At 43.5% G+C, this 15,623-nt stretch overlaps 1 protein-coding gene across 1 annotated transcript in view; it reads left to right on the top strand.

Annotated features, from left to right (window-relative positions):
- The window catches only part of LASP1 (LIM and SH3 protein 1), a 62,467-nt gene that overhangs the window by 34,405 nt on the left and 12,439 nt on the right, over positions 1-15,623 (top strand). The window contains exon 3 of the mRNA XM_015408520.1: positions 3,782-3,866. Within this exon, the coding sequence (XP_015264006.1) occupies positions 3,782-3,866 (85 nt within the window). The remainder of the gene's footprint in view (positions 1-3,781; positions 3,867-15,623) is intronic.

A 15,623-nucleotide genomic window follows, 5' to 3' on the forward strand; every position in this document is an offset into this window, starting at 1 on the left:
GCATATGCAACACAAGGATCTTCTTTCATCCTAATGTTTGCAAGGTTAAATTATTTGTAAATTCTCATCATGCGCTAGCACAAAGAGTGGTACTTTAGGAAGAGAATTACATGGGAAAATGTCTCCCAAGTTAAGATCAGGGAAGCTGCCTCCTCATTAACTCAGTTACCACTTCTCAAACTCATGGCATATCTGTTTCTGTAGTAGCTATTTGTTGTTGTTCAGTCGCACAGTCGAGTCCGACTCTTCGCGGCCCCATGGACCAGATCACTTCCTGTCTTCCGCCGTTCTCTGAAGTTTGCTCAATTTCATGTTTGTTGCATCTATGACACTGTCTAACCTAACTAAGTTAACCAGCTAAGTTAACTGAAAAAGCCTTGCACAATCATGATAATGTATTTATTTTTAAATGTTTCTATGCTTTGGATCCCATGTTGTGAGAGAGAGAGGTGGAGACTTACAAATCACTAGTAAAATAAAGCATTAAAACGAATTAAAAGCTTTAAACTTAAGACCAGGTTAAAAGCAGGCCAGGGACAGCACAACAAAGGAGTTACCATGGAATGGACCACAAAAGAAAAGGAAGAAACTAAAGAAGGAAGGGGGAGAAACTTTCATCAGACAAATAAGACAGACTTTGGCCTGGTGTCCAGAAGATAACATTGAATGTGCCAGGCAGATCTCATTTGGGAGGTCAGAAAAAGCAAAAGCTTTTTTGAGTGTTGGGTAAGGAGGAATGTGCCAACTTCTGTTTCAGGGAACAAAGTGCGTGTGGGTGGGGGGGGGACATCCTTTGTGCAGTAACTTTCTCTTCCTAGTTATGCTGCTGTGATGTGTTACAGGTTGCTTTGGAATGTAGAGGGGGGAAGGCAAATTACCTCTACCTCTTCTGTGCTGCTGGACACCCTTCCAGCAGTAAAAATATAGTTTCCAGAACTTGGTTTTACCCAGTGAACAGCTGTGTTTCTTTGGAGGACTTGGTTCAAGTGTCTTCGCTGCCATCTTCTCTCAAAATATAATTTTTCACACACTAAGATTTTGAGTATGTTAACAGTTTTGGTTGGCTGTCTTGCCCCTGCCCCTCCCCCCATTATAATATCAATATTTCCCAATTAAGCAGTCTGGATAATTTGCATTGAAATGTGTCTAAGTTGTTGTATTTATTCATAGTTTAGGCTTGTGTTGTGGCATAGGAGAGTTGTCTGGGTGAGCTAGGAGAATGTGTAGAAACCTGACCACTGTATGTCGTTGGGCAAAATCCTTCTTTCCTGTGCTTGTAGCAAAGATGTCGTCTTCCCCATCCTTGACTGATTGTTTACAGCAGGTTAATGGTTCAAATGTGAGCCCTTCTGAAAGGTACATTTCTAATGCAAAACATACTAAGGAATGCCTTCAGTGCCTTTAACTGTATGTGTATCTGAGGGATAAACATGTTTACCTCTTTCCTAGATTAGTGCTTGTAATTAATCCTTTATCAGCCAGATAAACCCGATAAATTTGAGCCAGTTCTCCATTAAGCCTGTCTGATTTTTTAAAAGCTGTTCTGAAAAAAGGGATTCCTTATACTTCTAGTGCACTTGGAAGCAAAACTGATGTGTCCACTGCAGGTTTTTATGTGATTGTCAACAGAGCCCCAAGATGCAAGATGAAAATCTCATGCAACTAATCTCTGCATTTGTCCAATTTGGAATGAAAAAGTAATATTATCTTGTTTTGTGAAACTTGAGTTCTTGAGCCAGAGCTGCATTTAGTGAAGCAAACAACTATATATATATATTTAACTGACTTGACATAAACCTTTAAAAGATGAAAATAGAAACTGCCCACATTGTAGCAAAGGAAAGTTTTATGATATAAGTTTAAATGGTGTGTTGATCCGTTACTCTCTGGAAATAGAAGAAATTTTCTGAGAGCTTAAAATACATATTCCTGTAATGAAGGGGTTGCAGTAATTTGGCTATTTATAGTATTTCATCATCATCCATAATAAGGGTAAAGTCCTGTGGACAATTGAGAATGAGCTTGATCAAATCCAGTGGGATTTCTTCTGAGTAAACTTGCATAGGAGCAGCCCACAAGTATCATAGTAAATATACAGAGCAAGCTATTCTGAATTAATATTAGTTTTAATATACTGCATCTCAGTAAACAATGTATCTTTCAAACATCATACATCTTATTTCTCAGTTTCTGACAGCCATAGTTTCTGATTCTGAACTTTTTGAACTTTGTGGAATTCCCAAAAAGAAAGTTTTGCATGAACTAAAATAAGCTTCTTATTTTATTTATTTATTATCAAATTTATACCCCGCCCTCCCTGCAAGCAGGCTCTTGACTTTCATGTGGCACACTTCATGAAATGCAAGTGAAACTTTCCTTCTCAGACTTATACATACACACAGTTAAGTTAAGTTAAGTTGGGAACAGTGGGTTAAATGGTAGTTTGTTTCTTACATGTGTGTTTTCTACTAACTTGTCAGTTTTTCACATGATGCAGAAGATAGAAGAATCTGTGCTATGGTACTTGAGAAGCAAAAGGCTTTTTTACTATGTTGCAAGGGCTAGATGCTTGACAGGGCTCCGAAGCTGAGCCAAAAACCTGAAGATGCTCTGTATTCTGTACTGTTCAAAGTATTTTTTTCCAGTATGATGTCTGAAGGATTGCCGGGCTTTAGAGAGAGCAGTTTTACAAACGTTTAATGGCATATAGCCATATTAGTTTAAACACTGCTTTTAACAGATGAGTGATGCACTTTTGAGACAATGTCACATAAATTTCCTCAATCCCCCTCTCAATTTCCATTTTTAGAGGAAATCAGGGAGAGGGGGGGGGGTGGGGGGGGGGGGGGGCTCTTATATTCTCTTTTAGGCAGTTGCAACACTAGTTGCCATCCAGCTTTCTTGCTTATCTGTATATATGACTGCTAAATTTGAATTGTTCTCTGTGAGCTAATCCACAATGGATTTGTTCATATATGTATTTATAACCCACTTTTCTCTAGGACAAATGAGACCTTAAACGCATGGGTTAGGGGGGTGTTTACCCATGAGGATCATATTGCCCATGAGTTTCATTCATTCATTTCTAGTTCACATTTATTGTTGAGGCTCAAGGCAGGTTACACAATTAAAACAATGTAATGGGGGCAGTGTAATAGAATAAACAATTCAGTAAAACTGAGGAGAATGCATCAGAAAATTGTATAGTAGACGGAAAAGCAGGATTACAAAATCGGAGGATGATGCAGTAAAACAGCATAATATATACAGTGAAGAGCACAAGGACAAGTGCCTCGGATTTCAGGCATTAATTGCAATCTTGTTCCCTTTATTAAAAAAATCTCCCCAAACATTCCATTTTACTAATTCTTCAGAATGAGAGAAATGTAAGGTAGGGCGTTCCTCCCAGTGGGAAGCCACAGCAGATAATGCATGGGTACAAGCAACTGTTGATCTTACCCATTTTCAGGGTGGCAGCCTGATCCAATTAAGTGGGGTTTCATGGGACTGTCAGAATTTTCCTTTGCATTTTCCAATACTTTATAATCCTCCATTTACTGGAAGCAGCAGTCATAGAGACACTTCATAGAGAGCAAATGTCTATGCTGTCAAACAGATGAAAGCATCTAGAGAGAAACTGGGTGGAGCCGATGAACAACCTGGAAGCATGTTCATAGTGACAAAAAATGGCCAGAACTAGTGTTGGGGGGGGGGGGTTTGCTGCTGACTGAACCAGATTAAGGGCAGCCACTTAACACCACCTCATGTTTTCCTTTTGCAGACACTACCCGAAGCAGTCCTTTACCATGGTGGCAGACACTCCAGAGAACCTGCGCCTTAAGCAGCAGAGTGAGCTTCAGAGTCAAGTAAGGCTATTTATGTTCCTTGTCACATTGCCTGTGTTTTTGTCAGTTATAGTCTATTTGGTCGGGTCGGTTCCTCAAAGAGGATATTAGTAAAATTTCAATTCTTTTAAAATAAACTTGCTGCTCTCTTGTGGAGAATAAAGGCTGCTAAATTCTTGCCAGAGGAAGCAAAATTAACAAAGCTGAAATAAAATTAACAAGCTCTGACAAGCATTCATACACACACCCCCACCCCAGCAGGTGATATTTATGATTCAATAGTCCAGGGCCAACAACTCAATAGAGTACATAAAAGCAGCTGAGAAATGTGCTGAAATGGAAGGAGTTACAGGTTAAACAAACCAGATACCACCTGTTTAAGTATGCAGTAAATAGGTGAACAAACCATTTGTGATGAAGACTGCCAAGTGGGACAACAGGAGCAAGCAAACTCCATTCCTTGAAGAAGCTGCTGCCAGTAGTTTGCAGATCCTTCTTCTCTCAAAATCCTGCTCTCCCATATCCTTAATGTTATGTGGCAGCAGCTTTGATTCACCATTTTTAATCTCCGTTTTAATCTGTAAACTGAAAGAATGCCCTACTTCATAGGACTATGTAGCTCGTTGCTAAATAAGGTTGCAAGTTCTTCTCTCTCACCACCCAGTCCTCAGAGGTAAGTTCCACTTAAGGGTGTCCATGGGATTGTGGCCTTAATTGCTGAGCCTTCAGACATGCTGCCTGGATGCCTTCACAGAGGAAAAAATGTGGAAGCTAAAGTGAAGCATGAACACATGTCGCCTGCTGGATGTCCCTGTTTTTTGGAAGCTTCTGCATTTTGATGTGCTCCTTTTGAGCACAATTCATAGGACTCCCAGGACTTTTGTTTTTCCAGCAGGATGCAAAAAAACCAAAAAAAAAATATTTGATGCAACTCATCAGGAAAAGTGCAGGGCAATGTTCCCTCTAAGCTGTGGAATCTTGTGAGCAAAAATTCTGCTTTGTGAGCTACTGGCATCAAAGCTGTGAGCGAGCGATTTGGCTACTGCATAAAGTAGTTTGCTTTGGAGGCATCGTTCCTGAGCTAAGACAAAAATGTGTGAGCCGGAGGCTAAAAAACTGTGAGCTAGCTCACACTAACTCAGCTTAGAGGGAACACTGGTGCAGGGTAGTTGTAGGCCAACTATCTGAGTCCTGCAAGCAATGGGGGGGAAGGCAGTTAAGCTCCACCTTCAAAATGGCAGGGCTAGTCTCCTTGTTTTCCTTACTCCTTAAGTCATTAAACAGGCTCTTTCATGGCTGTGCAGAGGTACAGCTTTGTGCCCTGGTTCAGCTGAAAAAGAAAGAAGGGAGGAAGAGGTATTGCATGTGCAATAATGCTCTGGTGTGAATTGTTGCATCTGTTACTACTGACTGGTTTATGTAACAGTGCCTTTATACAAATGGAAATGTGTTTCTCAAACAAAAACAAGAGCAGTAGAGAATGTCTTAGAAAACTTCTGTTTTTCCTGTTTAAGATACCAATAATTATTTGGACGGTGAGGCAAGTGAACCATCAAGGCCACTGCATTTAGCTTGACTTGGTCCAGCAGAGGTCTTTTCCAGCCTTGCTGTTTGACTTCCTCTTAACAGGAGATATGAGGAATGAAGCTTTGGACCTTGCACATGCAAAGCATTGTACACTTAAAGAGAGCTAGAGTGGAGGAGACGGAAAAGGAAATATTTGTCCTCCCTGGATAAAGCGGGAAAAGTCCAGATAATCCATGTGAATACAAATAGGCTATCATAATGGAAGGTTCAGGCAGAGGGAAGTGCTGCGGTGATGCTGTAAGAATTAATAGGGATTGTTCAGGATCAGCTTCTTTTCCTCTGAAGGCTATCATAACCTTTTTTTCTTGCTTGCTTGAGAATTAAGCCATAATGGCAGAAGAGAAGTGGGTTGAAATGGATGGATGAGTGCTTCGCCCATCCCGCTGCCTGCTCTCCCAGCTGCTGAGGAACGAAGTGTCTTCTTGGTCCTGCAGACCTGATGTTTCTGGCAAGCCATGACTCAGGAATGCTCAGAAGGGCCGGAAGCCAAAGCTCAGCGGCCCCCAGGTGGACAATGGCCACAAAGCCACAAGGGCTTTATGGCCTGAATGGGCAGCCAGAGCTGAGGCTGTCAGAGCATTAGGCTGTGGCATGCTGAGCTGGCACAGCCAGAAAGCAGCACAGCTCACAGGGCAGGCCTGCTTGAGGCCCAAGAGCCCAGGACTGGTGTGGTGGTGGGGGGTCTTTTTCAAATGCTGTTCCTACTGTCTTGTCAAATCGGAGCTTGGCAGAGGCAAGCACAGTCATTGCCCCAGGCTCCCAGGAGGGATCGGGGGGGGGGAGATTTGGGGGGCATCGCACTGTGGCCCCCGTGCTAACTATAGCCCTGCTTTGCATTTAGTAAGAACGTAGCTTCTGAATATCCAAAAGTCTTCCAGCATGCACAGATTCTGGCACTGGAAGCAGTTAGGCCAGATCCACGGTTAGCCCAGTTTGCTGGATTGTTCAAGAATACTTACAAAATCAAGATCCCGGGACCATGTTCTTGCATCAAGGTAGTATTTACAAGCGACATTTATATTTTACTTAGGAAATAATATATTTCTGAGGAAACTTAGTCACATTCCTATTCACATTACCCTGGAAACAGGGAGAAGGCCTGCATGGCTGTTGTTGATATCTGTGGAAAAGGCTTCACCTTGAATCTGGTTCCATGATGGAACTTTCCCTGTGATTGGAGTGGTCCAACCTCATCTTGAGAGCAGGCCTTTTATTCTCTTTCAGGCTGGGGAGTGGCTTTCTCCCATTCCTCACTGGCTTGAGTCCAAGTGAGACTTCCTTACTTGCTTTTTTCCAAAAAAACTGTAGATAGTGTCTTACACATCAGGCAGCTATTATTGTAAGAGGGAAGAAATCAGTCAGGTGACATAAATATGTCACCGTTTTCAGCTTGGGAGCCCACCACTCTTAAGCAGCTACGCACAGTCTTTATGGAATTTTTGTGTGTGTGTGGCTATGTGGGGAAATATAAATACAACAAGAGACGATCCAAGCTTGAATTTATCCTCAAGTTGGGAAAAACTGGTTCCCATGAGCTATAGGCAGAAGTGTTATTTTCCAGCAAAGAGGTTCATGATGCAGGGGTGGAAAATGGTCAGTAAAATCAGTAAAAGTCAGTTTTTTCATCTTGGTCAGTAATTTGTCAGTTTTTTAAAAAATTGGTCAGTAAAGTCAGTATTTCTTTGATGTTTGTGAATGCAGTTTGTGTTTTTCTGTTTTCATTACTGCATTTTTGGGGAAACATGATGACTTCCCAGTGAGAAGACAGATTGTTTTCAGTTAAGTTATGAAGTACTTTAAGGACTTTGTTCCTAAGAATAAAATAAAATGTTCAACAGGCTAAAGAAGTTCCCCTTTTATTATGGCTAGTACTCTGTACCTGAGTACAGGTGGATTTAAAAGGTTGCAGTGATGCAGAAAACAGATGTTTCTGGTATATTGTTAAGGAGATGGTTCTATACTTAAGTGAAGGTGTGGTTGAGACAGTTTAAAATTCACATTCCTAGGTAACTTCTTGATGCAGTTTGCAGAGTTATAAGAGGCACATATATTTCACATTGAGGCTGTCATGCCTCCACATCTAACCTTGATTTAAGTTGTTTGGGCAAAGGGTGATGTTGCTTGGGCAAGGGTCATGTCACTTGTTCTGTGCAGTGCCTGGTACACTGTGTCTAGTGGTAGCACCTACTGACTTCCCTGTTCTTCATCTGAAGGGCATACTTGCTATGTTCTTTTTAAAGCACACTTCTTAGTGTGCTGTATTTTGTGCAGCTTTGTTTTCAGGAAAGACTGTGTGTTCTTCTAAAAATCTTCCTTCCTTAGTCAGCGGGTTTGCTTTTTGTCTCCAAGTATGGGAATGTATCAACAGGAGCCAGTACATTTAGTGTCATGGATCCTTGGTATTGCATGAAGAAAGGAAGTCCTCCAGTTCTCTTGTTGCTGAGTTATGTAGGTGACTGAGAGACAAGCAGGCGGCCAGCTTGACTGGAAAGTTGTGATTTGAGGCCCCCTGTATAGAAACTCTGTTCTTCTGAAGCAGTCTGTGGGTGCGGTCAGACGGCGTGCTGAGAGTGGGTTAAACTGCTCCGGTTCTAACTGGAATATATTTGATCTGGATAATCGTGATCACACTTACCTCCCTTACTTACCGCCTCACTGCGCAGTCATGTTGCTCCCCGGCATCTATACTACTGACACGCGGGAGCGTGCAGTGGCGGGTTTTTTCCTCTCTCAGTTTTCGCATGCTCATAGGCGCCCCTCCATAGAAATTGGGTTACGAAACTACCATGGCGCATGCACAGAACCACCAGGGCGAATCAATCCAACCCCTCCAACAAAAGACTTCCCTTTAAACGTTTGACCCAAAAATGGCCGCCTTGAGGTCCCGAACTCATCTAAACTCTAAAACAAGTGACTGTTTAAATGACGGTTTTCTAAACACGGTAGCAGAGCTCCGCCTATGCACACGCTGCCAATGCATTAAACAAATGGCAGGCGAAAAGCAAAAGCCTTGGGCAGCTTTCGAGTGGGGGGGGGGTTTAAACTGGAAGTGGATTGACACCGGAGGAGCGATCACTCGGGGAAAAATGCGGCTTTAAACAGGAGAGGTGAGAAAACACCACTTTGGGACCTGGCAACAAAATACTCCGAGTTAAAGCGGTTTTGAGCCGGAAACCAACGACTGGGGACGGGAGGCAGATGTTGACTGTGTGATAGTGCATATAAAATCAATTTCTTAAGCGTGACGACACCAGATCAAACGGCGCATCTGAACACACACTGTGACAACTTTTTGCTGTTCTGTGAGATCTGGGTTTCTTCTACTTCCACATTTGCATCCCAATTGTGGTGGCTTCACAAGATGCAGCGTTAAAAGAAACCACCAAGGTATCTTAAGGAGGCCTTTGTCTAGGTAACCTAACAATGATCCAGAAGTGTCTCCTGCCCTGGATGCCCAAAGTCAGCTCCTCGTGGCTTGGTACTAAAATGTAGTGAATGAAGCCTATCCTTAGTGTGTCTCTTACCTATAGGTGTCAAACCTTGTAAACTCCTCAGAAGCTTAACTATTTTTTTGTCCATAGGACAACACTGTAAAGTCTGCCAAACCATTTCAGGTCGGTACATAGCTTTAAATTGGGACACATCAAACATACTCCTCCCCCGTCTTCCTAAATAAAAGGATGATAGAATTAAGCTATTCGGTGTACAAGCAATACTACTGTCCCTCAGCTGCTAGCTCATAGCCCCATCTGGATCTCTGAGCCCTTTTCCTCCCTGTCCATTACGTGTGGCCATTATATTTTCCCCTGCTGTTTTTGGTAGGTATTAAAACCCCTTTCCCCATTTCCATAGTTTGTTGTGAAGTATGTATGTGTGTACTGGGAAGCAGGCAGCTTCTGTAGGCAGGGGTGTGTAGGATGAACAGCCCCAGAAGTGTTGTGGGGGGCTAGCTTTGCTTGTAGTTGGAATAACACTTAAGGCATTGTGGTGGTTCAGGCAAGTGGCTCCAAATTTACTTTTCATATGAAGAAGGAGCATTTGGCCTTCGGGGCAAGGCATACTAAAAACTGCTCTGGATACTTTATGCCCTGGAGGTCAGAGTAGTAGAAACCTTGTCTTGCACATTGTATCATCTGGTAGCTCTTGGAGCTGACCATCTCCAAGAGCATCTGGGATTGAGTCCGCCACGCTAAAGGCCTCCCACGTACCTCAGAGGTTTGGGTTTTATTTTAAGAGGCTAAGAAGGCGTAGCTAGTTTTGGTAGCTTGCTGGAAGTACACAATGATCTTCTGTGTGAGTAAACAAGCCCTCTAGGTGGGTTAATTTTAATGCCTGCAGCCCACAACTGACCCTGGAATAAGAGGGCTTACTTCCTGTCATTTTGCTGCCTTGAATGATTAAAATAGCATCTTGGGGGAGTAGGAAAAATGCTGAAGTAGGGCAGGACCTTGGACTTGGAGTCTTGTGGTTGATTTGGTCCAGATAAGATGTCCTGTTTCTGAAGTACCCCTAAGGAAGGCGTAAGGCACCTATGTAGTGTGACTTGGCAGCACTTTCCCACACAATAAGCATGCACTGGTTTCTTAGCAAAATGCCTTTTTGTGGTCTTGTAAATTTCTCTAGATAAGACCCACTCCATGTGGTGAATATGTCCAGCACGGAATTTCAGTTCCTTTCTTGAAGAACAGAGGAGAACTCTGAGATAGACTTGCATGGCTTTGACTATGGGGAAAGTATTAATGTAATACGTAAGAGTATTCCTGTAAATACAAGTGGTGCAAAAGTAAAGAATGACCTCTACAGGCTCATCCAGTCATTGTTTCCTTGCATGTGAATGTAGCTGTTAGTGTGTTTGACTGTCCTTGTCTTTAGTACCAAGTTTTGGACTTTTTAGTGAAAACTTTTACTTGCCTTTAAAAAAGCAACGTGGCTTACACTTAGTACGAAACATTATTTGCACAGTTGGCTCAATGATGGAATCGCTCTGTTTCTATGCTGCTAAGCAACCCTGAACCAAAGAAAAAATGAAATCTGCAACTTAGACACGTTGGTCCGTATTCTGCTCCTGCTTCGTACAAGGAAACTATGAACCATTCTTCTTCACCTGGTTTCTGAGATTTCACCAGCCAGTGCTCAAACACTTTCAAGCCTGTGCCTATCATTGTATTTTTCCATCAAGCTGCTAGCCCTCAAGAAGAAAAGGAAAGATTAAAAGTGCCCAGGACCCAGTTCTTGTGAGGAATGCACACAGCTGAGGGTAAACTGCAAACTGTTTCAGAATAATTCCATTATTGATATGATTATTCTTGGGTTAAACGACAGTAGTCAAAAACTTGATTACAGGCTGCTTAATTGCTGGGAAATAATGCTTCTGTAACTTTTTGTTGAAGTCTGGTGAAAGGAATTTCTTCCTCAGTGAGGGGCTGCTAGTCCCCCACTCCAAATTTCCCCATTTAGTGCATTTAGTCTTCCACCCCTGCCATCCTCTTTCTACCAGCTCATAATAGGCCAGCATTGAGTGGGACATGGGAAAGAGGGAGCGGGCCTGCCTGACTCACTTCGGTCTGGCCTGTGAGGTTCAGAGCTGAGTCGCTTCCAGCTGAGTGCCCATAAAAGGACAGAGAGAACTGAAAGCCAGCCTTGTCTGAGAAGCACTTCCTCTGCTTGCAGCACTCTGGTGCCCCACCCTCTGATGTGCAGGAGAAATGGCCCCTTTTACACACACTGTACAAAACTGTAGCTGGGATCCTGCTTCCTGGTTGAGCCTCCCCCCTCCCCATAATTCAGTTAATAGTTCTATGCAGGGCATTTTTGGTAGAAAAAGCCCAGCAGGAACTCATTAGCATAATAGGCCACACCCAACAGCAGAAATTCATTTGCTTATTAGGACACACCTCTGACAGCCCAGCTCATTAGCATATTAGGCCACACACCCCATGTTCGCAGAAGTGTGGTCATCCAGACACACTCACCTTTTGCTTCTTATTCTGTTTACCTTGTTTGTTGTCAAAACGCAGGGCTTTTTTATAGCAGGAACTCCTTTGCGTGTTAGGCCACCCCCCACCCCCCAATGTAGCCAGTCCTAATGAGTTTCTGCTGTTGGGTGTGGCCTATTATGCTAATGAGATCCTGCTGGGTGTGGCCAACTCGGGAGCCAACCGGATCTCCGTTCCTGTGCGTTCCTGCCCAAAAATAGCCCTGGTTCTATGCCATGCAATGGATTTTACTTGGGGGAGCAGTCATTTGAATTCCCATTTTACAGATAGATTAACTGAGTTTTTCTGTGTGACTGGCCCAAGGCCAGCAGTCTTACAGCTAAGACACAAGAGGAGAGATACCTTATGTACAACTGTAAAAAGTGGGTGGGGGTTGTTCCTTCCTTAGAATGAACATCGGGGAAAATAAGAAGAAACGTAATTATCACCCGCCCCCTGCAAAATCCAAAGGGATATTAATTTCTGAACCCTTTTAGAAGCACGAGTTCCTTTTTCTGTAGATACTACTAAGTCCAACTACTATAGCCTTATTTTGTGTTTTTATATTGATTTTTCATTTTGTCAGCTTGCAGAGTAAGATATGTTTAGGGACAGAGGGTGGTGATAGGGGAACAGTCCCGGAGGCATCCACTTGAGTGTGGCGTGCCTCAGGGGGCAGTGTTTTTCCCTGTGTTGTTTAACATCTACATGCGCCCCCTTGCCCAGCTTACCAGGAGGTATGGGCTGGGTTGCCATCAATATGCTGATGACACCCAGCTCTATCTGATGTTGGGTGGCCGGTTGGGCTCTGACCCAGAAGATCTGAACTGGGCATTACAGGCAGTGGCTGGGTGGCTCAGGCTGAGCCGGCTGAAACTAAACCCAGCAAAGATGGAGGTTTTGTGCCTGAGTTGTGTCGGTACGGAGTTGGGGATCCCTCTCCAGACCTTCGATGGGGCGCCTTTGGTGCCAGCGTCAGAGGTTAGGAGTTTGGGAGTGCTCCTGGATCCCTCCTTAACTATGGAGGCCCAGGTGGCAGCCACTGCCAGATCACCATTTTACCATCTTAAGCTGGTTCGGCAGTTGGTTCCCTTCCTCAACCGTGACAACCTGGCTACAGTGATCTATGCGACTGTCACCTCGAGGCTAGACTACTGTAACTCTCTCTACATGGGGCTGCCTTTGTTGCAGATCCGGAAGCTGCAGCTAGTGCAGAACACGGTGGCCAGGCTGTTGATGGGTCTCCCCAAGTGGGAGCACATCCACCCTGGGCTGAGTGCACTGCCCTGGCTGCCAATAGCATATCGGATCCGTTTCAAAGTGCTGGTACTTACCTTTAAAGCCCTATATGGCCAGGGTTCGACCTACCTGAGGGACGCCTTTCCCCACACATACCCCCAAGAGCACTTCGGTCAGGGACACAACATCGCCTGGTGATCCCAGGCCCCAGGGAGGTAAGGCTTGCTGTGACCAGGGCCAGATCCTTTTCAGTGGCGGCTCCTACCTGGTGGAATGAGCTCCCAGAGGAGATCAGGACCCTGTGGGACCTTATGCAGTTCCGCAGGGCCTGCAAGATGGAGCTCTTCCGCCAGGCTTTCACGTAGGGGCCGCCACTACCACCACCACCAGTGGTGTGGGTAACAACGGGGCCAAGGGGACAGCCCTCGGAATATCTGACATAATATTGCGTGGCGCTGGTATCACTGAACTGGCTATGTACCAACTACAGGACAATACCACCTCCAATGGAAGACCGATATTATCTTGTAATTTATACGGAGACCATCTTGTTTCTACTGAGCACTTATTCTTGTTGATATTAATGGTTATCGTTTTATCTTGTTTTTATTATACGTGGGCACTTGTGCTCTTGTAAGTCACCCTGAGCCCGCTTGCGGGGAGGGTGGGGTATAAATACATTAATAAATAATAATAATACCTTAGAATACAGCAGCGTCTTTAGGGAGCTGGTGTGGTAGAGGAGCTAAGATTGATCAGTGATCCTGGAGGTCCCAGTTCAAATCTCTTCTGCCAGAAATTCATTAGGTGACTTTAGGAAAGCCCCCCCCGGCCCCTCCCCCCTTGTGCAGTCTGAGGTTAATACCGTTTCATCATAGAGGGCTGTTGTAAGAATTATATGACTGAAGCACTTCAAATACCGAAAGTGCTCTAGAACTGCTAAATATTTCATGTGACGGCTAGGTATATTTGTGGGGCATTTTTATTCCAGTAATGGACTGCTGTGGCCAACAGAAGATCTAAATTTGAGAATCTCTGTAAGTTTTATAAAGGGAACATTTACAAACATGCCAGCAGTCACAGGCATATACCTTCTGTTCTTCTGTGATTAGCTTATTATTAATATTTTAAATATTTATGCTTCCTTCCCAACCAGTTGAGGATCCCCAAAGTACCAAAAACATTTTTAAAAAAGGTTTTAAAAGCATACGACAATAAACATCTAACAAAACAAAACACATAGATGCATACACAGCAACTGGAAGGAGGGTTGCTGGAAGAATGCGAAACAAAAATAGAAAAGTCTTTACCCACTGGGAGAAGACATTAATAGAGGGGGACAAATGCATCTTCTGGCAGGAGGAATTTCATAATTCTGATGCCATAACTATGGAGTCCTGTTCTCATGTTGTCTCCTGCCTAACTACAGGTAGCAGAGGCACCCAAAGTATGGCCTTCAAGGGTTATCATTATGGTTGGATATGTTCATAAGGGGAAAGGCAGTCCTTAAGGTATGCTGACCTTAAGGGATTTGAATGCATCAGTCAAATTTTCAAGAATGTTATGACATGATAAAACCAACTTCAATGAGAGGTGTGGAGGAGTTGGATAACTTTGGTACAACATCAATCCTCAACCCCCCCCCCCCCCAAAATGCAAGTTCCTCAGGAATTATCTCTGTGCCCTGGCCAATCCCTGCTGAAGAATTCAATGAAGAAGGCATGGAGTTTCTACTCAGCCAGTTCCAAGTGCAAAACGATGGGATTCCATGTCCCAGAGGCTTCTGCAGTAACACAGAGGCCTCTGGGGATGTCCTCTTAGGGCTGATGGGGACTGATAGGTACCCCTATTTGGAAAAGTATTGCTTGGGGGGCCTCTAAACCTATGGATGTTGACTAGAAGCTGATAGTTTCTGTGTTGTACCATAGTGAGATGTAGACTGAAAAGGTGGGATAGCTATGCCTAGAGAACTCATTTCTGTTCTTGTAGGGGCTGGAGGTTTATTCATGTTTGGAAATATGCAAAGTAGGTAAAATATTTGTCTCTGGGCTGCCATGGTTTAGTGTAGGGGTAAAACGGTTTGATAGCACAAGTTTCTGTATAATAGCTGATAATGGACTATACAAAGCTCAAGATTTGCATTATGCAGATGTTTGTGGCTTGAAACTCAGCATGATATTTATGCACCTGACCTTTGGCTCCCTTGTGTAAAACTGTAAAGCTTTGCATGCTGTAACTTTTTTGTTCTTTTCTCTATGTGACCCCTTTATGAGTAACCTCTGTAAAGGTATCTCCATAATGTTCTGGGGTGATGTGTGCCATGCTGCATCCTTGCCTTCCTTATTTTTGCCACCACCAAAAGCTGTCACCTTAGAAGTCTTAAGTTAGACTCAAAGAGCAGGATGACTTAGTTGTATATGGTAGATTGGCAAGAGCAGGATGACTTAGTTGTATATGGTAGATTGGCGAAACAGTGCGTGGGGTGGCCCTGAGGTAAAAATTTATTTCTCTAAAATAAACAGTTATTTTTCTAAAACATATGTAGAGTTTATAAATACAACAGCTTAACCGTTTTTGTATGGCTAATTAGCTGAATGGATTCAGACAGGTACAGAAGTGTAATGGTTCCTTAAGTAGACCTAACCATACGGGCTTATTTTATCACTTGCCTCACCCTTCCAGCCCCCCTCTTTCTTACTCTGCAGGCCTATGTTTTAGATCACAGCAATGTACATTTAAAACTCCACATTAAAACATAGAAATAAAGCACACGCACAGAGTATTTACATGGCAAAACACCACACCTACTCTTACACCAAGCCCAGTCAGTCCAGATGTTTGCCTACTCTGCCTAGCCTCCCTTTGATGCTGTTGTGGCAGATGCCATATACAAAGCTACTTATATCCATTTTGGAAGGCAGGAGAGCATCTTGCTTTTTTGCTGGAGTTGTTCTCTCAGTTCTAGCAGGATAAGTAC

This window comes from Gekko japonicus, unplaced genomic scaffold (assembly GCF_001447785.1).
Source record: "Gekko japonicus isolate JY-2015 unplaced genomic scaffold, Gekko_japonicus_V1.1 scaffold1039, whole genome shotgun sequence".
In the NCBI taxonomy this organism is placed as follows: domain Eukaryota; kingdom Metazoa; phylum Chordata; class Lepidosauria; order Squamata; family Gekkonidae; genus Gekko; species Gekko japonicus.